At 45.1% G+C, this 25,630-nt stretch overlaps 1 protein-coding gene across 1 annotated transcript in view; it reads left to right on the top strand.

Moving 5' to 3' along the window:
- IPO5 (importin 5) overlaps window positions 1–25,217 on the top strand; it is a 167,398-nt gene extending 142,181 nt beyond the window's left edge. Inside the window, exons 21-26 of the mRNA XM_082245950.1 lie at window positions 5,007–5,062; window positions 7,617–7,739; window positions 20,443–20,662; window positions 20,741–20,969; window positions 23,728–23,869; window positions 24,352–25,217. Of these exons, the coding sequence (XP_082102076.1) occupies window positions 5,007–5,062; window positions 7,617–7,739; window positions 20,443–20,662; window positions 20,741–20,969; window positions 23,728–23,869; window positions 24,352–24,438 (857 nt within the window). The 3' untranslated portion in view covers window positions 24,439–25,217. The remainder of the gene's footprint in view (window positions 1–5,006; window positions 5,063–7,616; window positions 7,740–20,442; window positions 20,663–20,740; window positions 20,970–23,727; window positions 23,870–24,351) is intronic.
- The last annotated feature ends 413 nt before the right edge of the window (window positions 25,218–25,630 follow it).

Genomic DNA, 25,630 nt, shown 5'->3' with positions numbered 1-25,630 from the left:
GGGGTTCCATCCCTGCTCCTTTTCGGTGGTGAGGGTGTTGGCTTTCCTGCAAACCGGTGATCCGCACCTTTATTCAGGTGGTGTCACCTGGCTCCCCCTAGGAGGGCACCCTTGCCCCCTTGGGACATGAATTTGGTTCTGTCCGTTTTGGCAATGTCCTCCCTTTGAGAACATTCGGGAGATTCCTCTGCCTGTGCTGTCCCGGAAAGTTGCCTTTCTGGTGGCGATCACATCTGCTCGCAGGGTGTCGGAGTTGGCGGCCTTGTCCTGCAGCTCCCCCTACCTGGTTGTTCATAAGGATAACGTGGTCTTGCGACCTCAGTCTTTTCTTCCGAAGGTGGTTTCGGACTTCCACCTCAATGAGGACATTGTCTTGCCTTCGCTGTGTGCGAAGCCTAAGCATCCTAAGGAGTTTGCTTTGCATTCCTTGGATGTGGTCCGGCGATCAGCATCTACCTGTCTACTGAATCCTTCAGGAAGGCGGATTATCTTTTTGTCCTTCCTGAGGGACCCCGGTAGGGTACGGTTGCGTGTGCAGCAACCATTTCTAAATGGCTGACAGACGATTGTGCAGGCCTATTCGATCAGGGATCAGGTTCCACCTTTCCCTGTCACAGCGCACTCTACCAGAGAGATTTAGTGTCTTGGGCCTTCCGCCATCAGACGTCGATGACTCAGGTGTGCAAAGCGGCAACCTGGTCGTCCGTGCATACCTTTTACTAAGTTTTACAAACTTTATGTGTTGGCATCAGCGGATGCCTCTTTTGGCCGCAAAGTTTTGAGTGCGGCAGTGCCTTAAGGGAGACAGGGTAGTTTTTTGCCTGTCTCCTCCTGTTGGGGTTCTTTCTTGTTTGTTTTCCTGGGTTTCGCTCCAGTTGAGCTTTTTTGTTGCCCAGTGTTTGTTTTTTCTGCTTCAGAAAAGATTTTCTCTGACCTGGGTGCTGCGTTGCTTGCCTCTTTGATGGTTGCGTTTTCCCATCCCTCACATCTACACTGCTTTAGGACGTCCCAGACGTGCAGATTGAATGAGTGGGCGGCGACTGTCGGAGGACGTAAGAGAAAATAGAATTTTTGTAAGAACTTACCGTAAAATTATTTTCTCTGAGTCCTCTGACAGTCGCCGCCCCCCACCCCTCTTTTGGGGTTCATAGATCTCTATACTGCTTGTTACCAAACTGAATTGGGAATGAAGCTAGCTGGGGGTATTGACCAGAGGGACAGCCCCCTGTAGGTGTCTATACAAAGGTTTTGTGATTATTCTAACAATCTTCTGCCTAGCTTTTTCCTGTGGAGAAGGCCAATACCCAGATGTGCAGATTGAATGAGTGGGCGGAGACTGTCAGGACTCAGAGAAAATAATTTTACGGTAAGTTCTGTAAAAGCAGGCGGATCTTCTCACAGGTAGGGACAGATCAGCAGTTTCAGCTAAGCTGAAACTGCGATCTGTCTGTGCCTGTCACTGAACACACACACCATACAGGCATACATTTAACCTCTTTGATCACCCCCAGTATTAACCCCTTCCCTTCCAGGGTCATTTATACAGTAACAGTGCATATTTAGCATTGATTACTGTATTAGTGTCACTGGTCCCCAAAAAATGTCAGGGGTCCGATCTGTCCGCTGCAATGTCGCAGTCCCGCTAAAAATGGCAGATGGCCACCATTACTAAAAAAAATGTACCGTAGTTTGTAAACATTATAAATTTTGCACAAACCAATTAACCACTTAAGCCCCGGAGGATTTGGCTGCTAAAGGACCAGGGGTTTTTTTGCGATTTTTTACTGCGTGACTTTAACGGACAATTGCGCGGTCGTGCGACGCTGTACCTAAACGAATTTGACATCCTTTTTTTCCCACAAACAGAGCTTTCTTTTGGTGGTATTTGATCACCTGTGCGATTTTTTGATCACGCGCTATAAACAAAAAAAGAGCGTAAATTTTGCAAAAATAACTATTTTTCACATTTTTTTATATGAAATTCCCCCCAAAAAAAAGTAAAAATCAAAATTTTTTAACATTTTTCGGCCAATTTGTTTTATGCTACCTATGTTTGGTAAAAAAAATCGCAAAAAGCGTATTTTGATTGGTTTGCGCAAAAGTTATCGCGTTTACTAACAAAGGGAAAGATTTTTGTCATTTTTGGTGTTTTTTTTTTTTAACGTGTAATGGCGGCGATCTGCGATTTTTTTTTTCGGTACTGCGACATTGCGGCGGACAGATCGGACCCTTGACTGACATTTTTGACACTTTTGGGGTTACCAGTGACATTACTGCAGTAATCAGTGCTATACATATGCACTGTTACTGCAAAAATGACACTGGCAGGGAAGGGGTTAACTTTATTGGACAGGGAGGGGTTAAGTGTGTCCTAGGGGCGTGCTTCTAACTGTGTAGGGACATTCCTATTGGTGTAAAAGCAAAGATCCACCGTTCTACATAGTAGAACGGACAGATCTTCACTTTTACACAGGGAGAACTGACAGGCAGCTTGTTTACACAAGCTGCTCTGTCTTTCTCCCTTCACAGGAGCGATCGCAGTGTGACTGGCGGACATCGAGTCCGCCGGTCACACGCACTGACTTGCCTGTGAACGAGCCGCGGCGGGCGCGCGCCTCGGCGGGCACGCGCCCGCCCGCGATAGGCTCGCAAGTCAGTGACAGGCGAGTGACGTACCGATACGTCACTCTGCCTGGCCGGGGCTGACCGCCGCAGTATATAGTCGTGCGGCGGTCGGCAACCGGTTAAAATACGCTTTTTGGGATTTTTTTTTTTACCAAAAATATGTAGCAGAATACAAATTGGCCTAAACTGATATAAAAAGAAAATTAATTTTTTTTTTTTTTTTTTTTTTTTTAGGGAATGTTTCATAGCAGAAAGTAAAAAAATATGGTGTAAAAAAAAAAAAAAAAAAATTGCCGCTCTTTTTTTGTTTATAGCGCAAATTCTAAGAACTGCAGAGGTGATCAAATACCACCAAAAGAAAGCTCTATTTGTGGGAAAAAAAGGACATCCAATTGTTTTTGGGTACAACTAGGCACGACCGCGCAATTTTCCATTAAACTAACGCAGTGCCGAATCGAAAAAAATGGCCTTGTCATTAAGGGGATAAAATCTTCCGGGCTGAAGTGGTTAAGGTAATGGGGATTTTGATATGCCTGTTAAGTACCTCATCTTGGAATACAGTACAGGGCACAGACAACACCACTGTGCCTTGTTTACTCCTTATTGCTTTATAAAAAAAAGTTTCTTGGAGTGGGCTGTATGAGTGTGCATTAGGGGGCTGCCCTAGCTAATTTTTTTTTGCCAGTGTCCAATCTCTTGAAAGTAGCCTACATATTACCTATTGTCTATGAATACAGTTCCTGTAATGCATTCCAAGATTAGGAATCTACAAGTAAGTAAAGTCATATTTTTTGTTCTACCCTAAAATCTTTTTGTAGTCCTATAGAGGGACACTGATTCCTCCCATTGTTTTTTTTTTTTTTTTTTTTCTTTCCAAAGCTGACCTATGCTGGGTATAGGAGGGGGTTTTACAGAGTGGGCTGGCTTATTACTTTGAAAAATGAATAAATCAGCGCTAACGACAATTGAAAATATAAAAGCTGCTATACCAAAACTTTTTTCACTAAAAAGTAGATAATAAAGCAAACAATGAGGGTACAGCGCTAAAGTGAAACAGTGCAGAAAAAACTAGAATGTAAAAAGTGACAGTGCTAGTAAAGTGCAATTTGTGTATGCATAAATGCCAACCATGTCAAACTTCAAGTGGCATGTGCTGAAGGAGTTCCGGTCGGTCAGTAACCGCTTTACCACCGGAGGATTTTCCTGCTGTACGTCCAGGCCACTTTTTGCGATTCGGCACTGTGCGACTTTAACTGACAATTGCGCGGTCATGCAACGCCATACCCAAACTAAATTTACGTCCTTATTTTCCCACAAACAGAGCTTTCTTTTGGTGGTATTTGATCACCTCTGCGCTTGTCATTTTTTGCGATATTTATAAAAAAAATGCGACAATTTTGAAAAAATAACAATATTTTTCTACTTTGACAGTTAAAAAATATCCAATATATTCAATTTTTGGCATATATTTAGGCCAAAATGTATTTAGCTACATGTCTTTAACAAAAAAATTCTCAATGAACCCCATTCCTGACCAGGCCATATTTTGCGATTCGGCACTGCGTTTAACGGACAATTGCGTGGTCGTGCGATGCTGTACCCAAATTAAATGTATGCCCTTTTTTCCCCACAAATAGAGCTTTCTTTTGGTGGTGTTTGATCCCCTGTGCGATTTTTACTTTTTGCACTATATACAAAAAAAGCGACAATTTTGAAAAAAAAATTTCACATTTTTGTTATATGAAATCCCCCCCCCCCCCCCCCCCCAAATGTAAAAACCTAATTTTTTTAACATTTTAGGCCAATTTGTTTTCTGCTACATATTTTTGGTAAAAAAATCGCAACAAGCGTATTTTGATTGGTTTGCGCAAAAGTTATCGCAGCTACTAACTACGGGAAATGTATGTCTTTTTTTTTTTTTTTTTTATCCCACTACTAAGGAGTACATCACTTACATTCCACACATTACATAGCACATTGGAATATGTGAATGGACTTTCTTTGTGATTCATTTTTTATGCCTATCCACTTGCACTGTGATTTATATTATTATTATATTATTTTATTATTTTCAGATTGATTTGATATTTGTATCATTATTGCGGTTATTGTTTAATGACCAGCACTCCTTCAGCACATGCCACTTGAAATTTGACATTGTTGGCTTATTACTTTGTTCTCCAGTGTCCTGACTTCTTGTGGGTGGTAGTATAACCCAGTTGTAATATATTCTAGTGTCTTTAAATGTAGTGCAAGAAATCATTTTATAGTAGGTACAAAACTAAAACTTCAGTAGTTATCCAAGATTTCAAATGATGTTTTTAGTCCATTTTGATAAGTCTCGTTAAAAATATTGTATACCTTATTTTTGACACTTTTAGTAAAAAGACAAGATGAAGACTATGACGAGCAAGTGGAGGAATCATTGCAAGATGAGGTATAATTTAATTCTGTGCTTGGAAATCAAGACATTGGGGCCCCTTTTTATGTGTCTTTGTAGTGAGTAAAGGCCCTTGACCCGGGGTTGGTAGTTTTGAGCCTTGTAATGATTTATTGGGTGGCATCTTTTGTGTGAAGCAGCAAGAACAGAGAAATGCATTTGGTTCCAGAACTATTAACTATGCTGTCTGAAATTAAAACATCTAATTACAAACAAAATGTTTCCATGTGAATGTCAGCATTTGCACAAATTATGCAAATAATTCCTGTGATATCTGTGTGAAATTAGATTTTCTGTTCCTATGATTTTGCTCCAGCGACATTAATGCAGTGTTTTCTGAAATACAGCAATCAAGAAAATACACAGTTGTGGTCAATAAAAGGAGCTGATGATCACGGGAAATGCATAGAAAATGACACATACATTTTACACACTAAATACACATTTGTGTTGGTTGTGCAAATGCCAAGACATTCTCCCAGTCAGGTTGTTTATTTTTTTATAAATAGACCCTTAAATAGTTCATTTTAAAGGGAGAGGGGCATTAGCCATGTTACATGGTCCATCCTAAATAGAGGTGGTACATGTAACCTGTTCCAAAGAGGAACGTATCCCTTCATTTTACATCACAGAACATAGAGGATTTCATAATAATACTACTTGGGTTATGCTGCTACTTTTTAGGTGAATGTACAGTGGCCAAAAAGAAGAAATCTCCACCCAGGCAAGCCCTCCCTGCCCCAATTCACCTCAGTTTTTAGCTAGTGTCCTTGGATGATGGAAGTACCTAACGATGTGTTATTTCTTGGACTGTATTCTGATACTATAATCCATACCACCCTCAAGGCAAGAAAGTTGACTTCCAAGAAGATGCACCACTGTACATTTTAGACTTTTTTTACTCCTGGTGTGGTGTATAAGTTTTATCACTGGCGGTATGTTGTGGTGCGCATTTTGGCTGTTCTCCAATGCGGTATGCATCAAGGCATGGATCTTGGCCGTACCCATTAAATGTCGGACTTTTCACGTCTCATTCCGTGAAAAAAGCCCTTGTGCAGGATGTTGCACAGATTTTTCCACCTGTGCAGACTCCTTTTTGTTTCTGTGGGATCTCAACTTGGTCTTGTCTGTTTTGCAGACTTCTCCCTTTGAAGCTCCTAAGAGATTCCCTTAACCACTTCTGGACCGGAAGATTTTCCTTCCTAAATGACCAGGCCATTTGTTTGCGATTCGGCACTGCGTTACTTTAACTGACAATCTAATGTTTTCATAATTTTATGCCAATTTGTAGTCTGCTACATATTTTTTGGTAAAAATCACAATAGGTGTATTTGATTGGTTTGCGCACTGACTGTTACTCTGACACTGGCAGGGAAGGGGTTAACCCAGGGGCGATCAAAGGGTTAAATGTGAGCCTAGGGGGGGTTTCCCAACTGTGAGGGGGATGGGCTTATGGAATCGACACAGACCTGTGTTCCTAAATAAGAGGAACACAGGAGCTCTGTATTCCTGAGAGAACAATGGTCTGCTGTTTACACCTGGCGGCAATCGCGCCCGCCGGCCCCGTGATTCAGCTTCCCCGCTAGCGAATGGGGGCGCGTGATTCCTCTGCCGACCTGCTGCTGTATATCGACCGCGGCTGGTCACCAAGTGGTTAACTGTTGAACACAAGGTTGTCTCTTTTGTTGCTGTTACCACAGCTTGCAGGGTCTTGGGGAGCAGGCTGCACTTTCCTTGTAGGGAGCCTCTCTTCATCATGATCATGATAGTGGTGTTGGAGCCTCTGTCCTTTTAGCCAAGGTGGCTTGTTCGAACAACCTGTTACCATGTTTTTATCCTTATCCTAAGCATCATAAGGAGAGGGCGATTCTCTCTGAACAAGCTTATGCTTCTATTTTTCATATTCGTTAGACTTGCCACTGGGCCTTCATACGTTTACAAAGATCCACCATGTAGATATTCACTCTTCTGCAGACACCAGTTTTGGGAAGGAGATTTTGAAGGGGACTTTTGTAGTGAGGCCCCCAACCTCCTGAGGGGGCTTTAATTTATTTATTTATTTTGCTCAACTGAAATTGTCATCATAACCCAACCAAATAGTCATGATTATGAAGTCCTCTGTGTTTTTCTGATGTATGCTAAGAAAAGGATTTTTACAAGAAAACCAAAATCCTAATTTTTTTACACATTGAATTGGTTTTTTGTAGATGTGCTTTGATACAAGTCACACTAAAATGTAGCTTTAATGATTTTATTATCTCAGTACATAGACATGCAGAGTTCCGTCTGCCCTATAATGCTACCTGTTGGCATTTTTATTAAAAATGGTTAATTCCAATGACTATATATGAAGTTTGTAATTTTAGCATCAAAATCATATTGATATACTGTCTTTATAGCAGTGGCTTTTGCTGAAGAGTTGTGTGCAGACACCCTCTTAATTTTTACTTTTGATGCTTTTAAGCAAAATGTGCATAAATGAGGTGGGCTGTAAAATGTGCATTAACAATTGTTCTACGAACTGAGTTTTCTCTTGACTTTGTTTTTACAGGATGACAATGATGTTTATATTTTGACTAAAGTGGCTGACATTTTGCACTCGATATTCAGCAGCTACAAAGAAAAAGTGTTGCCGTGGTTCGAACAGTTGATGCCATTAATTGTTAATTTGATTGTAAGTTAACCTTTAATTTGTTGTTAACCACTTAAGCCCCAGCCCTATTTTGGACACTGTTTACAAGTTAAAATCAGTATTTTTTCCTAGAAAACTACTTAGAACCCCCAAACATTATATATATATATTATTAAAGCAAAGACTCTGGAGAATCAAATGGCGGTCATTGCAATATTTTTTGTCACGCGGTATTTGCGCAGCGGTCTTTAAAATGCCTTTTTCTCTTACGTCCTCCGACAGTCGCCGCCTCTTCATATTCGTCACATATGGGGTATTAGACTTTGCTCCGAAGGAGTAGCTAGGCAACAGAATATGTTAACAATAAAGCTTTAACATATCCCACCCTCAAGGGGTGGTCCCCTCAGTCAATACCCTCCTACTTCCTGCAACCATATCTCAGTTTTAATGTCTAGCTTGTCAGGAGTGGCTGGCTCTCTCTGTGCTGGGACTTTTTGTCCCAGACTCTTTCTTCTTTTTAATATTTTGTTTGAGTTTTTTTCTCTACCTTTACTTAGCTGTTATTTTGGTCAGCATTAGTTAGTTCTTCGGACGAAGAGGATCATGCGGACTGGGTCTCGGGCTGATCCCCCTGATCGCAGGTCGTGGGTCAGTGGCTTCCCAGTCTGCCATCGAGCGTTCAGCCAGGTAACGCTCCTGGCACAGTGAACGACCCATCCCTGTTCGGTGCAGGGATGATTGGTGAGGTGGCTACCTCACCGGACGCTGTGCGGTTTCTTAACCGCCATTGTGGGCGTCTTGAATTGCGACTCTCCCTGCCTCATGTGCAGCGGCTTGTTCGCCTGTGCGGGTTCCCCACGCCATGTGAGGTAAGTGTATCTATGTGGGGACCTGTCTGTCTGGGGGGGGTCTCAGTCTGGGACTGTGTAACCTGCCTTTATTCACACTGCTTGTCTCCCTATCTCTCGGCTGCATGCTGTGGGCTGCAAGGGGGGGGGGAGCTGTGTGACACTGTGTGTGTCAGGCTGGGCAGTGTGGGAAGCTGTGTGCTGTGGGGCATGTTTTTATGGCATGTTGGGGCATATACAGCGATCGCTGCGGCGATCTAACATGTATCCATATAATGGGATAAGCTTGTGTGTGTTTTTATGCACTATGGAGCGGCGATTTCGGCGCCAAACGACGCCATTTTACCGGCGCCCGCTCCGGCCGCATGGTTTACATGCACGGCGGCCATTTTCTTGTAGCCTCCATAGGCTTACATAGAGCGCCCTGGCAGCATCACTTCCTCTTTCCTGGAACACCGATCGAGGCAGCAGCGGGGTCTCCTCAGATTTTATCCTTCTATTCCTGTTTGCCATTGCCTGTATTCAGTCTGTATATTCCCTGTGGGGGTCTCATTGTGCCTGAGTGTGGTGCGGTGGGCTGCGCTTGCCGCGCTTGCTAAAAGGGGGCAGTTAACCCTTGGTTGTCTGGCATACAGGGGCAATGGATTCTCAGGAGGGCAAGTTTCCCACAGTATTGGTGGAAAGCCAGGGGACCGCTGTTTCCCCCCCCAGGGGGGGATTTAGCCACTATTGTGGCTGGCCTTGCTGCCCAGGTGCAAATGCTGGTGGCTGCTCAATCTACTAAACGGCCCAGAGTTGCTCTGTCCTCTGATTCTGAGGGTGAAGGTGATGGGGCTGTTCTAGCAGGGACCCCCTTATCGGGGTCCCGCTCCTCTCTTGATCTAGTGGGGTCTGAGGTGGAGGCTGAAGTTGAGGGGGTCGATAATTCTCCCCCTGGCTCGCCTGAAGAGCTTGCAATCATGGATGAGTTGATTGCTTCCATTAAGCAAACGCTGCGTTTGCAGGACGAAGTGTGTCCTCCCGCTGCCTTGGCGGCTTATGGGACGCAGAGAAAACGCAGGACGCCGCAGGTTTTTCCCTGCAATGCTGATTTTCAGCGCGCTGTTAAGGATCAATGGCGCGATCTGCGCAAACCTTTTGCGGTACCAAGTAAATTCAAGCTGCGTTATCCTTTCTCGCCTGCCACTGATGAACGGTGGTGTGTGCCTCCACCAGTGGATCATGCAATTGCGGTTTTGAACAAAGCCACTGCGATTCCTGCAGAGGGTTCCCCTGTTTTCTGTGATGCCACGGATAGGAGACTGGAGTCTCTTGCCCGTCATACTTATTCTGTTACGGGTTCTATGCTTAAGGCTCTGTTTGCTTCTCTCATGGCGGCCCAGGCGATCGCAAGTTGGACGCAGATGCTTAGGCGCGTCCTAGTGGCCGATTCGGCCTCGCCGGCGACCCTGGATATGGTGGATCAGATCCACCAGGGTGTCATGTATCTGTGTGATGCGGACCTGGACCGGATTCCGTTGGCTGCACGTGTGCACAGCGTGGCGGTGTTGTCTCGCCGCCTGGTTTGGTTGAAATGTTGGTCGGTGGACCAATCTTCACGTAAAACCTTAGCCAATCTGCCTTATGATGGGTCTCGCCTTTTTGGGGAGTCCCTGGATGTGTTGATTAAGGGGATCACCGGGGGTAAGAGCACTCTCTTGCCCCATTTCCCCAAGGCTAAGGGGGCTTCTGGGAAGAAGCATGCGAATTTTCGGCCCCCTCAGGGGTCCTTTCGTGCCTTTCGGCCGCACTGCAAGGGCAAACCGTTCAAAGGCCAAGGTTCTCAGAAGAAGCCCTGGTCTGGGAAACAGAAGTCCGGCCAATCCGGACCTGCGGCCCATAACAGTTCGGCCTGAAGGGGCGCCCTCACCCAGTTTTGGGGTGGGGGGACGCTTGCTCGGTTTTCTTCAGCCCTGGTTGGCCCGTGTGCGGGACAGATGGGTTCTGGAAATCGTTCGATCTGGTTACAAGATCGAGTTTCTCTCTCGGCCGGAGAGCAGATTTTTTCCCTCAAATCTACAACTGTCTCCAGAGCGCCTGCGGGATCTGCACCTGGCGGTGCGGGACCTGAGGGCTCAGGGTGTGGTGGTTCCGGTGCCTCATCGGGACAGATTTCGGGGGTTTTATTCCAATCTGTTCACCGTGCCCAGGAAGGAGGGCAAGGTTCGTCCGATTCTGGACTTGAAAGCTCTGAACCGCTCTGTGCGGGTTCGCAAGTTCCGCATGGAGTCCCTGCGCTCGGTGGTGGCTGCCCTGGTTCCGGGGGAATTCATGGCCTCCATCGATTTGAAGGATGCGTACCTTCACATCCCCATATTCGAGGGGCATCAGAGATACCTTCGATTTGCCATTGCGGAGGATCACTACCAGTTCGTGGCGTGGGCTCGCCTCGGCTCCGCGGGTCTTCACCAAGGTGCTTGCACCGGTTCTGGCATTATTGAGGGCCCAGGGCATTTCTGTCCTGGGGTATCTGGACGACATTCTGATTCGGTCTGCGACCAGTCAGGGTCTGGAGGAGGACCTGTCTGTCACAATGCAAACTCTGCAGGAGTTCGGTTGGACGATAAATGTTCCAAAGTCGACACTGAGTCCGTCGGTTCGTCTTCCCTATCTGGGAATGATACTGGACTCGGTGCAGGCGAAGGTCTTCCTGCCGGAAGACAAGCTCAGGACTCTTCAGGAGGAAGTCAGGTCCCTCAGGGACGTTCCACACTCGTCTCTGCGGACGTGTATGAGATGTCTGGGATTGATGGTCTCGGCCTTCGAGGCGATTCCTTTCGCTCAGTTTCACACGCGGGGTCTCCAGGCGGAGATTCTGTCCAAGTGGGACGGACGACCTCAATCTCTGGATCTTCAGATCTCGTTGAGTCATCGCACCAGGGTAAACCTTCTGTGGTGGCTCCAGTCCCCGTTGGTGTCCGGGGGCAAGTCGTTTCGTCCGATCTCGTGGACGATAATCACTACGGATGCCAGCCTGTCGGGCTGGGGTGGTGTTCTGGGCGTTCTGTCCGCCCAGGGGACCTGGTCGGAGGGGGAGTCTTCCCTCCCGATCAACATTCTGGAATTACGTGCGATAAGGCTCTGTCTTCATCGCTGGACGGACCGGCTGCAGGGCTGCCCGGTTCGGGTGCAGACGGACAATGCCACGGCGGTGGCATACATCAACCACCAAGGGGGCACCAGGAGTGCCCGAGCGGCTCGAAGTGGCCAACATTCTGTCTTGGGCCGAGACTCATGTCCCGGCGATAACGGAGGTTCACATTCCGGGAGTGGAGAACTGGCAGGCGGACTATCTGAGTCGCCAGACCCTGGATCAGGGGGAATGGTCTCTCCATCCGGCTGTCTTCCAGATGTTGTGCGCGAAGTGGGGTCTTCCAGATGTGGACCTGTTCGCGTCTCGCCTCAACTACAAGGTGAAGAGGTTCGTGGCAAGGACGCGCGACCCTCGGGCAGACGCGTCGGACGCGTTAGTGGCCCCGTGGCATCAGTACAGGCTGATGTACGCGTTTCCACCGATTCAGTTGCTGTCCAGGTTCCTTCGCAGGTTACACTCGGAACGCAGCACGGTGATTCTTGTGGCACCGGACTGGCCTCGCCGGTCCTGGTACGCAGACCTCGTGAATCTGGCGGTCGACGCCCCCTGGCGTCTGCCTCTTCGAGACGATCTACTGTCTCAAGGACCGATTTACCATCCTGCTTTACAGTCGCTGGCTTTGACGGCCTGGCTGTTGAGACCGAGGTCCTGAAGGAGAAGGGTCTCTCTCCAGAGGTCGTTCATACCTTGATCAACGCGAGGAAGTCTTCCTCGGGAAAGGTTTATTACCGTACTTGGAAGGCCTATTTTGCCTGGTGTGAGTCCAGGGGGTTTTCACCCCGCACGTACTCGGTTTCCCGTGTGCTGTCTTTCCTTCAGACGGGTGTCGATCAGCGTTTGGCGCTGGCCACGATAAAGGGTCAGGTGTCTGCGCTGGCCGTTCTGTTTCAACGTCCCGTGGCTTCCAACTCCTTGGTTGGCACTTTTATTCAGGGTGTGCGGCATCTGGTTCCTCCTAGGAGGGATCCTTTGCCCCCCTGGGACTTGAATCTAGTTCTTTCTGTGTTACAACGTGCTCCTTTTAAACAGATCAGGGAGATCTCATTGTCTCTGTTGTCCAAAAAGGTCGCCTTTTTGGTGGCGATCACTTCGGCTCGCAGAGTGTCGGAACTGGCGGCTTTGTCCTGCAAGTCTCCGTACCTGGTTGTTCATTTGGATAAGGTGGTCTTGCGACCTAATCCTTCTTTTCTGCCGAAACGAGTTTCGGAATTCCATCTTAACGAGGATATTGTTTTGCCTTCGTTGTGCACGAAGCCTAAACATCCAAAGGAGGTGAGATTGCACTCTCTGGATGTTGTTCGGGCGATTAGGGTTTACCTTAAATCGACTGAGTCTTTTCGTAAGACGGACTCCTTGTTTGTTCTTCCAGAGGGTCCTCGGAAGGGCATGGCGGCTTCGGCCTCTACCATCGCCAAATGGATCAGGCAGACCATTGAACAGGCCTATGCCTTGCAGGGGAAGGTTCCCCCTGTGCCTGTGAAGGCGCACTCTACTAGATCACTGAGTACGTCTTGGGCCTGCCGTCATGGGGCTTCTGTAGCCCAGGTGTGTAAGGCGGCGACCTGGTCGACCGTGCACACTTTCACAAAATTCTACAAAGTAGATGTTCAGGCATCGGCGGATGCTTCCTTTGGCCGCAAGGTTCTTAGTGCGGCTGTTCCATAGGGTCCCTTGTTGGGGACTCCTGGCTGTTGGGATATCTTTGTATTCCCTGGTTTTTTTGTCTTTTCCTGGGTTGTTGCTCCTGTTGAGCACTTATTTTTGCTGTTGCCCAGCTGGTTTCCTTCCTTTGGTAAGGTTCCTTTCTTTGATGTGGAGACTGCGTTGCCTTTCGGCGCGGATGCGTTTCCCACCCCTCATGTTTGCACTGCTTTGGGACGTCCCCATATGTGACGAATATGAAGAGGCGGCGACTGTCGGAGGACGTAAGAGAAAACGGAATTTTTGTAAAATCTTACCTGTAAAATTCCTTTCTCTGAGTCCTCCGACAGTCGCCGCCCCCGCCCCTCTTTTGGGGTTGAATGTATACTCTACTGCTATTCCACTAAAACTGAGATATGGTTGCAGGAAGTAGGAGGGTATTGACTGAGGGGACCACCCCTTGAGGGTGGGATATGTTAAAGCTTTATTGTTAACATATTCTGTTGCCTAGCTACTCCTTCGGAGCAAAGTCTAATACCCCATATGTGACGAATATGAAGAGGCGGCGACTGTCGGAGGACTCAGAGAAAGGAATTTTACAGGTAAGATTTTACAAAAATTCCGTTTTTTTGGAAACATTTTGAAAAATCACATTTCACTGCATTTAAAAAATACTAAACAGTAAAGTTAGCCCATTTTTTTTTGTATGAAAGATGTCACGCCGAGTAAATGGATACCCAATATGTTACGGTTTAAAATTGCGCGCACCCGTGGAATGGCGACAAACTACGGTCAATAGAAATCTCAATAGGCGACACTTTAAATTTTTTTAATGGTTACCAGTTTAGAGTTAGTGTAGCTCTTTTTTTTTTTTTTTTTTTATTATTATTGCTCAAGCTCTGGCGATCGCGGCGATACCTCACGTGTGGTTGGAAACAGCGATTTCATTTGCGGCTCGACTTCCGTATATGTGTTCCGTGTATGTTTGTGATTTACGTAATACAGTACCAATAATTTACCTCTTAAACATTCGGTTCCAATCTCACCGTGAAAAGGAACTACTAGAGGTGGGTGATGGTAAAACAGGAACGGATTTCTGAGAAAATGACTACATTTCACTTCCTGTGAAATTTAACCACTTCCAAACCGCAGTATGTCATATGACGTCTTGGGCTAAAGTGGGGATATCTGAATGATGCCTGCAGCTGCAGGCATCATTCAGTTATCTTTTTTTTTTTTTTTTCTTCAGCCGGTTATTCCCTGCACCATAAGGACAATCATAGTGTCTGTACAGCTGCCTGATCGTTCTTACAGGAGATGTCCCCTCCCGTGGCCCTCTGGTGCATCTGCCGGCTCACCCGTGCGATCAGCGAGCCGGAGAAGGAATCGGCCGCCGGCGGAAGTACACCATAGAGACTGCCGAAGACCAGATGGTCCCGGGCAGTCTCTGACACTCGGAGGCCCGGGCGTGATGTGATGACATCACGCCCGGCCTGGCAGATGTCAATACTGCCCAGATCTTGGCTGAATAGTCTATCCTTTTTGATTTTGATTTCAGGCTTTCCAGCCTGTATGAGAGATCTGAGGTCTTATTGACCCCAGATCTCTCCATAAAGAGGACCTGTCAAGCACTATTCCTATTACAAGGGATGTGTACATTCCTTGTGACAGAAATAAGTGATCAAAAAAAAATTTAAAGGGAAAGTGCATAAATTAATAAAAATATTTAAAGTGCCTCCGTCCCTGCGTGCTCGCAAGCAGAAGTAAACACATGCTTACGTCGCGGCCACATATGTAAACAATATGAGCAACAATTCTAGCCCAAGACTTCCACTGAAACTCTAAACTGGTAACCTGTAAAAAATGTTAAAGCGTTGCCTATGGAGATTAAGTCCCGAAGTTTGGCGGCATTCCTTGAGTGTGCTCAATTTTAAAGCTTGACATGTTAGGTATCTATTTACTCGGAGTAACATCAGCTTTCACGTTCGTGTGTGTTTTTTTGGCTTTTTTAAATTTTTTATAATTCATAAAATTGTTCCCCTAGCCCCCCCCCCCCCCCCCCCCCAAAAAAAGCGTTTGAAAAATTTCTGCGCTATGACCGCCATTTTATTCCCTAGGGTCTCTGCTAAAAAAAGTATATATTTGTGAGTTTTGAGTAATTTTGTAGCAAAAGAAATTATGATTTTTGCGTGTAGAAGCGAAGTGCCAGAAATTGCCTGGTCTGGAAGTGGTTTTTAAGATTACACATCTTGGTGACATTTTGTTTTGTGAATTTACTTTTTTTTTTCTTTGGAGAGAATTATGAGATTAAGTACAGAATTGAGCCCAATGTATTATTGTGATTTCTAAATTCTGGCTTTACAAAACAATTCTACTCGAATGTGTTCACTCCAAAATAAAAAGTAAAAAATTATTTCGTTCATTAATGGACAGCTCCTGATTCTTCTTAACCATTGGGTTATGCTACCCCCTACAAGAGTAGGACACTAGGCAGGAAAAAAACTTGAGTATGTCTATGGGGCAGTCCCAGGGTTTATACTCCCACTTCCTGCAAAAAGGAATCAGGTTTTAGGACCTAGTTCCTTGCTGGGATCTCTGGTCCTGGCATTTTTTTTTCTTTTTAAATGTAATTCTTTTGTTCCTTTTGAGAACTACACTCAAGTGCCGGAGTGGGCGACGAACTGGATAATGGAGATCCTTGGGGTCCGGCCAGCGAGCATGTACAGACCGCAGCTTCGCGCTAGGTCGGCCGTGACATAGCCCCACTGGATGGGGGTTGACCTGCGAGTTAAACGTCTTGCGAGCACGCATACAAACTGGCTATGGCCTGAGTCGCAGCGTTTCCTCCTGGCCGACAGCATTCACATTACGATGGAGCGTTGTCCTGTCCGGAGCAGTGCCAACCCTGTTCCTGGTGTAGTAAGTAGCTGTCCCACTACCCCTGGAGGTTTTTGGGGTGGACGTGGGCCCTTCCCTGTGATGGTCGCACTCCCGGGTTTCCCTCCCTTCCCCCAGCCCCTCTAAAATTTCGGTCACTTTGGGTCTTTTAGCGCACCCCCCCTGGGTGAGGTCATGAGCTGGCTGTTGCCACATGCTCTTAGGGGTGCTGGTTGGAGTTGCTGCTGACCGGGTTTTCCTTGTGCGAAACGGGGGGGGGGGGGTCGAGCAGGGTTCCTGGGGGTTGGTAAATAGGGTAGGGTTGTCCTCTGGGCTTCCTGCAGCAGTTGTTGGGCTGGGGGAGTGGATAATCTAGCATCCGTGGGCCTCACATGGCCGGTTCCGAAAATTTAGTCCGCTGGTCTGCGGCCTACTACTCGGAAACTAATTGAAGTTGCCCCTGCGAGCAGGGCTTGAAGCCACTGCCTCCCGTTTGGGCATCCGCCTTCCCCTCCGATGCTCCTGGGTGGTCGGCTTTGCTAGAGCTCGCGGTCGGGCGCCCTCAAAAATTTAGGCCGCGGTCTACCAGGCCATGCAGGCCGAGTCAGGCGCCGCCGTTGGGGGACGGCCCTAGTGCATGTAACTGAAGCCCCCACTCTTCCTTTGGGCATCTGTCAGGCTGAGGATCCGTGTATTGGGGCTGGGCCCAACAAAAATTTAGGCAGCAGCTTGCAGCCTGCTGGGGCAAATGGTAAGCTTGGCACCTCCCTTGGACTGGGTGGTGCTGTGGGGGGCTCTTCATTTTTAATGACCGTATTGCCCCCATTATTGTGTGGGGCACCTGCCTTGTTTTAGCGAGGGTACCCTGCCTGCGTGTTGGTGTCACGGCGGGCGGCCCCCTTTTGAAGGGGTTTATGTCCTATTATGTCCTCTATGGAGGGCTCGGAGGGTTACTTTTTTTTGCTGGATCCAATAGGTGCTCCTTTTGTGGACCCTTGGCCGTCATCCCCTTGAGGGATCGCAGTTGGCGGCCTCCCCTGATTTTGTTTTCGAGCTGAGCTCAGTATATAGCAACCCTACTGCGAGAGTGTTTCCTCTTTCCGCTTACCTTGACAACATTGTCACAAAAAGTGGGGTTGTCCAAAATGCAGTGCTTGCTAGGTGTTTTTTTTGTTTGCGGTATCCTTAGTGGACTTACCAGTTTCCAGGTCAAATTGAGTTACCCCTCATCCCGGTTGAGGAGTCCAGAGGCCTTCGGCGCTTCCTCCTCTCTGATCACCGCACGGCGTGCAGCTGAACTCTGTGCTGTACCTGGGTCGGTGTGGTAAGTCCCTGTGGGGGTAAAACAGCTCTCTTCTCTGCTATAGCAGCAACTTGGTGAGATGGGACCTGTGGTGCCACTTGTGCAGTGTTGGGTATTTTTTAGCAGTATTTTTCCTATCTGCTAAGGTAGTCCCTGGGTTAACCATGGAGACCCTGGAGCATGTTTCACCACCTGAGACTGCAGGGCCCAGTCCGCTTTGTCTGCTCTGACGGCAGTCCTGGAGTCACTAGTGTCCAATTTGGTGGCTTTGCTCTCCGGTTCTTGGACAGAGAAAATAGTTTCTTCCCCTGTACTGGACAGTGGTCACCATGGATGCCAGCCTGTCTGGGTGGGGAGGCGTCTTGGGGCACGGATTGTGCTCAGGGGGTTTGGACTCTAGAGGAGTCCAGACTGGCGATAAATATCCTGGAACTTTGGGCGATCAGGCTTTGCCTGACCGATTGGACAGATTGTCTGCAGAGTTTCCCGGTCAGAATTCAATCAGACAATGCCACGGTCGTGGGATATGTCAATCACCAAGAGGGCACCAAAAGTGTCCTAGCAGCCCAGTAAGTTACTGGCATTCTACAGTGGGCAGAACGCTTTGTACTAGTCCTCTGCTGTGCATATTCCAGGGGTGGAAAATTAGTAGGCGGACTACCTCAATCGGCAGTTGTTGGACCAGGGAGAATGGTCTCTTCAACTGGAGGTGTTTCATCAACTGTACGTCTGTCCTGGGTATTCGTGGATGTAGTTTCCGGATACTTGCATATAACTAGACACTTATATTGAAGCACACATTGGCCCTGTATATCAGCTTATAGGCCACTGTTTTTGTTTACTATTCTACCATTATCAGGGGGTTGCCCTCGTTCCTTTTTGGTGGCTAGAATTTTGGAGTTCCTCAAAAAGGGGTAGATAAACACTTGGCCTTGGGAACCATCAAAGGGCCATGTTTTGGCCTTGGCGATTTTCTTTCAACCCCCTTTGGCTACGCACTCCTTGATTCATACTTTTATTCAGGGAGTCCATCACTAGGCTCCCCCGGTGAGGTCTCCGTTGCCCCTGTGGGACCTACATTTGGTGCTGTCAGTTCTTCAGAAACCGCCTTTTGAAGATATTTGTGAGATTCCTCTGCACACTTTAACACAGAAGGTAGCCTTCTTGGTGGCTATTACTTCTGCATGCAGGGTGTCGGAGTTGGCTGCATTGTCTTGTCGTTCCCTCCCTTATCTGGTAGTCCACAGAGACAAAGTAGTACTTCGTAAAGGACAGATCCTGCACATGCTGATATACAACAAGTACAAAGAGGAGTACTTCACCAGCCCATGGCGCTGTCCATGTGTTCACCTCCTTTGTTTGTATGTTTTTTAGCTGAAATGTCCTGGTTGCTGCTGCTCCTCTCTCACTCCACTGGGGGGGGGGGGGGGGGGGGGGGCGGATCAAAACAATTCAAATCTGTAAAGAAAAGCGCACGCAACCTCGGGCAATAACGCTTTAATAAAGGACAATAACACAGTACATTGGAATTGCACTCACACTTTTCCTTTAAGACAATCGCTTTACAGCATTCCAACAGGAGCTACTTGCTCCTCCCGTCCCTCCAGATGGTGACTCTGCGGTCTCCTCATTCGCGGCTGCCGCCGCTGTATCCCCGCTCTCCTTCACTTCCTGTGTTGCCTGGTCACCGGATGCCGGTTCTAGTGCGCCTGCACACTATATCGACGTGATCTACGGCGCCTCAGGAGAGCCTCAGCCAAAGCCGGAGCTGTGAGGTGGGAGATTCAAGACACGGGTGCACTGCCTCTGCTGTTACTACGGACAACGCGTTTCGGAGGCAGAGCCTCCTTCCTCAGGTCCCACCTTGCTTCCTGCTAAGGCCCCTCCCTATATACCCGGGATACCATCGGCCCTAATTATTTAATTGTGTATTCTTAAAGGGGCCAGTAACCAATAATCCTTATCCACCTTGGCTGGGACGGGAGAAGCAAGGGGCTACCCACTTTTTAAAAAACATATTAAAAAACATATATTAAAAATACAGTTTAAGATACAATTTAAGATACAATTTAAAATACAATTTAAAACAGTACAATACCAGCGCAGGCATTAACCAGAGCTATTATAGTTACATGTTTGGATATCACATTCCCTACATAGCAATGGTTGTCTCCTGCAAAAAATACATAAACGTATCCTAAAAGTATATGTTTATAAGACTCTAAGCTACATCAGCATTTCCTAATACCAAGAGTCGACAGATCATATTAATTCCACATTATCTCTCATCCATCTACCAGAATAATTTCATAAGTCAGGATAATACACATAATAGAAATACTAGTCTCAATAAAATTCAATAAGATAAGATTAAATTCCATATGGCACATATGCAAATATCAATTAGTATATGAGGATACTACTCCATATAGGCCAACCAAATATACTACACGGCAGTTGTTTATATTTCATATATATATATATATATATACACATATATACACGCATACACACGCATACATACACACACACACACACGCATACATACACACACACACACACACGCATACATACACACACACACACACGCATACATACACACACACACACACACGCATACACACACACACACACACACACACGCATACATACACACACACGCATACACGAGAAATACATATGCCTATGGGGATACTCAGGGTGTCACCACCGATGGGTATGTGTAGGCATATGTATATGTATTTCTCGTGTGTGTGTGTGTGTGTGTGTGTGTATATATATATATATATATATATATATATATATATATATATATATATATATATATATATATATATATATATATATATTTATTAGAAATCCTGAAAAAGTGTGCGGAAGTACTTCATTTTTTACAGTGTAAAGATACTTCACGGTTTATCTTTATGCATTTTGTTTTAACAGTGTCCTCACAGGCCCTGGCCAGACAGACAGTGGGGTCTCTGTATCTTTGATGATATAATTGAACATTGCAGTCCCACTTCCTTCAAATATGCAGAGTGCTTTCTAGGACCCCTGGTGCAGTCTATTTGTGACAACAGTCCGGAAGTCCGTCAGGCAGCTGCTTATGGTATTGGTGTTATGGCTCAGTTTGGTGGAGAGAACTATCGTCCTTTCTGCACAGGTATGTGGATTTATAATGCATGTATATTGTTGAGGGGTATGGATGTTTCATGCAGTCTCTCATATTTCTGAATTGTAGAAGCGCTTCCGCTGCTTGTTCAGGTTATCCAAGCTGCTGACTCCAAAACCAAAGAGAATATTAATGCAACAGAGAATTGCATTTCAGCTGTAGGAAAAATAATGAAGTTCAGGCCTGATTGTATAAACGTGGAAGAGGTGTTGCCCCACTGGGTATCATGGCTACCACTACATGAGGACAAAGAAGAAGCAGTTCATACTTTCAACTTTCTCTGTGACCTTATTGAAAGGTAAGCCTGTTTTTTGCTGAAAGATACACTGATCACCCATAACTTTGACCATCCACCTAAGAGTAAGTAGGTCCCCCTTTTGCCGCCAAAACAGCCCTAACCCGTCAAGACGTGAACACCACTAGTCCTTTGAAGGTATGATGTGGTTCCCAATGGTTAGTATCACATCCTTAGTTATGTATGGTGCAAGGTGGGATCTCCATGGCTCGTACTTGTTGCAGCACATCCCACAGATGCTTGATTGGATTTAGATCTAGAGAATTTGAAGGACATGTCAATGCCTTAACCACTTAAGCCCCGGAAGATTTTACCCCCATTCCGACCAGGGGGTATTTTGCGATTCGGCACTGCGTGAATTTAACGCACAATTGCGCGGTCGTGCGACGCTGTACCTAACGAATTTGACGTCCTTTTTTTCCCACAAACAGAGCTTTCTTTTGGTGGTATTTGATCACCTGTGCGATTTTTTGATCACGCGCTATAAACAAAAAAAGAGCGTCAATTTTGCAAAAATAGCAATATTTTTCACATTTTTTTATATGAAATTCCCCAAAAAAAATGTAAAAATCAAAATTTTTAAAAATTTTCGGCCAATTTATTTTATGCTACCTATGTTTGGTAAAAAAAATCGCAAAAAGCGTATTTTGATTGGTTTGCGCAAAAGTTATCGCGTTTACTAACAAAGGGAAAGATTTTTGTCATTTTTGTTGTTTTTTTTTTTTAACGCGTAATGGCGGCGATCTGCGATTTTTTTTTTGCGGTACTGCGACATTGCGGCGGACAGATCGGACCCTTGACTGACATTTTTGACACTTTTGGGGTTACCAGTGACATTTCTACAGTAATCAGTGCTATACATATGCACTGTTACTGTAAAAATACACTGGTAGTGAAGGGGTTAACTTTATTTGGAAGGGAGGGGCTGTGTGTGTCCCTAGGGGCGTGGTTTCTACTGTGATTGGCTGTGGCTCTAGCTGTAAGGACACTGATCAACGGATCTACATACCAGATCCGTTTTATCAGTGTCTTTGCAGCGAGGAGAATGACAGGCAGTTTGTTTACACAAGCTGCCTGACATTCTCCCTCTCCCCCGCCGATCGCCGAGTGACCGGCGGACATCGGGTCCGCTGGTCACACGCGCGGGGGGGGTCCGTGACCACGCGGGAGCGCGCCCCGGGGGGCGCGCGCTCGCTCCCTAGACCCTCACAAGCAAGCAACGTAGCCCTACGTTAGTTTGCCTGTGAGGGGCTGACCGCCGACGTAGATAGTCGTGCGGCGGTCGGCAAGTGGTTAAACTCATTGTTCTGTTCCTTAAGCTGTTCTTGAACCCGAACCCATGCCTCAAAGCATTACGCTGCCTCTCAGCTTGCCTTCTACCCACATTGCATCCTGGTGCCTTCCCTCACACATTGCATCCTAGTGCCTTCCCTCCTAAACCTCCCCCCCCCCCCCCACTACCCATGAAGGGATGCATATGCACCCGGACATCCATCTGTCGTAAAAAAAGGATTATTTAGACCCACCTTCTTCCAATGCCCTGGTGTACAGTTCTGATGCTTATGTGCCCCTTGAAGGCACTTTTGGCTGTGGATATGGATCGGCATGGCACCCGGCACACTGACTGGTGAGCTGCTACCTAGCCCCTGCACAACAAACTGCGATGCTCATTTTTTTTTTTTCAGCTTTCAACTTCACGAACAACAGGTTTACTTTGCTGCCCAATATATCCATCCAGCTTTTAGATACCATTGTAACAAGATACTTAATGACATTCATGTAACCTTTGTCATAAATTATCGCTGATCAGTGTAAGTTTGTGTGTTTTTGTTTTTTTTGTTTTTTTTTTTTTAATTTCATCTCTGCTTATTTCTTTAAATGTTTGCTTTGTAGGAATGTGAGAAATTGGTGTACTAATGTTTTGCATCAAAAAAAGGTTTTCTATAGTGAATAGTAGTTATGTGGTTAATTGGGTTAAAGATTTGAATCACCAAGTTCTATTGCTATCAATTCTAAAGCCCTGTATACATGGGCCGAATTTTGGACATTCCCATGTGTACTGCAGCTGTTGCGACAGACAGGGGGAGTCTCTGTCAGTACAGCAATCTCCCCTGCAGTTCTATTGTGTTCTAACTTCGGATTGTTAGCTCAGGTCCTTGCCGCTGGAGTGTGTGTGTGTGTGTGTGTGTATATATATATATATATATATATATATATATATATATATATATATATATATATATATATATATATATATATATATATATATATATATATATATATATATATATATATATATATATATATATATATATATATATATATATATATATATATATATATATATATTTTTTTTTTTTCCGCTGGGTTGAAAGAAAAAAAGAACTAGCAGTGCGTAATAGGCTTAAAGTGTGTAAAAAGCTCATTCTCAATTAGGGCTTGTCCGCATCAACTCTGTTGGGCTACCTTGTAACAGAAGAACAAGACCATTATAATCATACATTTTGCACAGCGCTGTAACGCACAGCACTCACTGCAATACATAAACACAAAGGAATCCCTGCAATACTATTAATGCATTGCGGCTTATTCACACACATGCATGTGTGCTACATATACAGTAACACACATTAGGATGTGAACAAGCCCTTAGCTAACGAGTCAAAAAAAAAAAAATGCATTTCATATACTATGTAACACAGCAAGCTTTATATGTTACATTTAAATGTGTATTAATGTTTTATCTTTTTCATATCCACAGTAATAACCCTATTGTGTTAGGACCCAACAATTCAAATTTACCCAAAATATTTAGTATTATAGCTGATGGTGGTGTTCATGAATCAATTAAAAATGAAGAAGTATGTGGCAAAAGACTTGCTAATGTTGTTCGACAAGTTCAGGTGAGCTTTGTTTACTAAAGTTGGTATGTAATTTCTGTAGAAAATAAGCTATATAGTACTTTGTTTTTTGTTTTTGGTCTACATGATTAGCCTAGGCCAGCACAAATCTATTAGCTTGATCCAAAAGTCTTTTGTCAGTAAATACAACCTGACAGCGTGCAATGCTTTTTCTAAATTGATTGTACAAAATTCATCATTGGATCCATCATGAGCACAGCCAAATTTTGGACACAGTTGCAGACCTCCTATGCCAACTTATCTAAGATATGATCTCTATAGAACTCTTCTCCTGGCGCTGTAGTGTATTGGAGCTTGCTAATTGATCAAAGTATGAATTTTACTAATTTTGAGAGTTCTTAAGATGCTTTTGTTACTGATATGTAAAGTATCCTTCCTATCTGACACTAAACATAATGAATGTGGATAACTTTGTTTACAATGTTTGTGTTTATTTAGCTTAATTTGTTTTTTTTTTTTCTTAGGCCTCGGGAGGACTGTTTACAGAATGTGTTTCACAGCTTACTACTGCTCAGCAGAAAGCTTTACAAGATCTGCTTAGCACTGTGTGAAGGCCTCTACAATTTTGCATATATATCAGGAAGACTAACATCAGACTTACCTCTTCTGTTTAGGTTTCTTTGTTTTTTTTGTTTTTGTTTTCCAGCAAAAAGGACAGTAGTGCTTATAGGCCATCATTCTGCAGGCTAACAGTCTGGGAGGAATATAAACCATTCTCCAAACTGAACTGAGAGAAAATCTATTCTTTGAAGCGAAACGCTTTACTGCTGGCCTACAGATTAACCTTAAGGATTCTTTCCTTTCCTTCTGTCTCCTGTATTCCAACTTAGGTGGTTAAGGAGAACTACTTTCCATTGTCCATTATCAACAGTTTGGGAGTTGGGCGGGCTATAGTTTGATTTTAAGGCAAACGGAATGAATTCCTGAGTGCCTAGAGGGTCTGCAAAGCTTTTTATAAAATGGTACTCCCCACATCATTCATTAGAACGGTATGGGGAGTTCATAATTAGTAATTTAGCACGATGTTATAATCGTCAAGGCAGATTTGTCTCTATATAGTATTAACTCTACTCTACTCGAGTCGAATGGAAGCAAATTCCTGTATCCTGGGAAATTAGTCAATGTGGTATTCAAAATAAAATTTTGCACAGATTTATATTGGCTTATATATATATTTTTTTTTTTTTATTATTATTTTGGTCACCCATTGTGCCCAAATAAATTGTTGATACAGGAAAATATGTAGCTTCAGGCCCTTGAATGTGAAATGTCATTTTGGCATGTCTGGCAATATCTCCTTCACTCCTCAATAAACAATGAAATACAAACACCGGCATGTGCGTTGGTTCCCTGCTGTCTTGAATTAATCATTTTGTATAATTGCCATCTAGTAGCACACATGAAAGGAGATTTGTATTTTAATAAAAAAAACAGCCATTTGCTTTTGAACTTTTCATGTAGTAGTGTGATGGGCCCACTTTCTACTGTGACCCTTTTAAACTAAAGACTGTGGTCCATTATTTGTATGGAATAATTCACAAAAGGCCATTATTTCAGCCTGATTTGCATTGCCAGATTTACCAGCAAGTTGTTGTGGTAGGTGAAATTATAGGCCTAAATTCTTGGAGGTGTGGAGTGAGGGCTCCTTTGTGCTATAAAGGTAATGCCCCTTTAATTTTGCAAATTGGTTTATATTTTGCTAAATAAACCTTATATCAATAATTTTTTTTTTTTTTTACCTTT

The sequence above is a fragment of the Pelophylax lessonae genome, assembly GCF_965119305.1.
Source record: "Pelophylax lessonae genome assembly, chromosome: 2".
In the NCBI taxonomy this organism is placed as follows: domain Eukaryota; kingdom Metazoa; phylum Chordata; class Amphibia; order Anura; family Ranidae; genus Pelophylax; species Pelophylax lessonae.
Note: the sequence above shows the minus strand (reverse complement) of the source record. Positions and strands in the feature narration are given on the sequence as shown.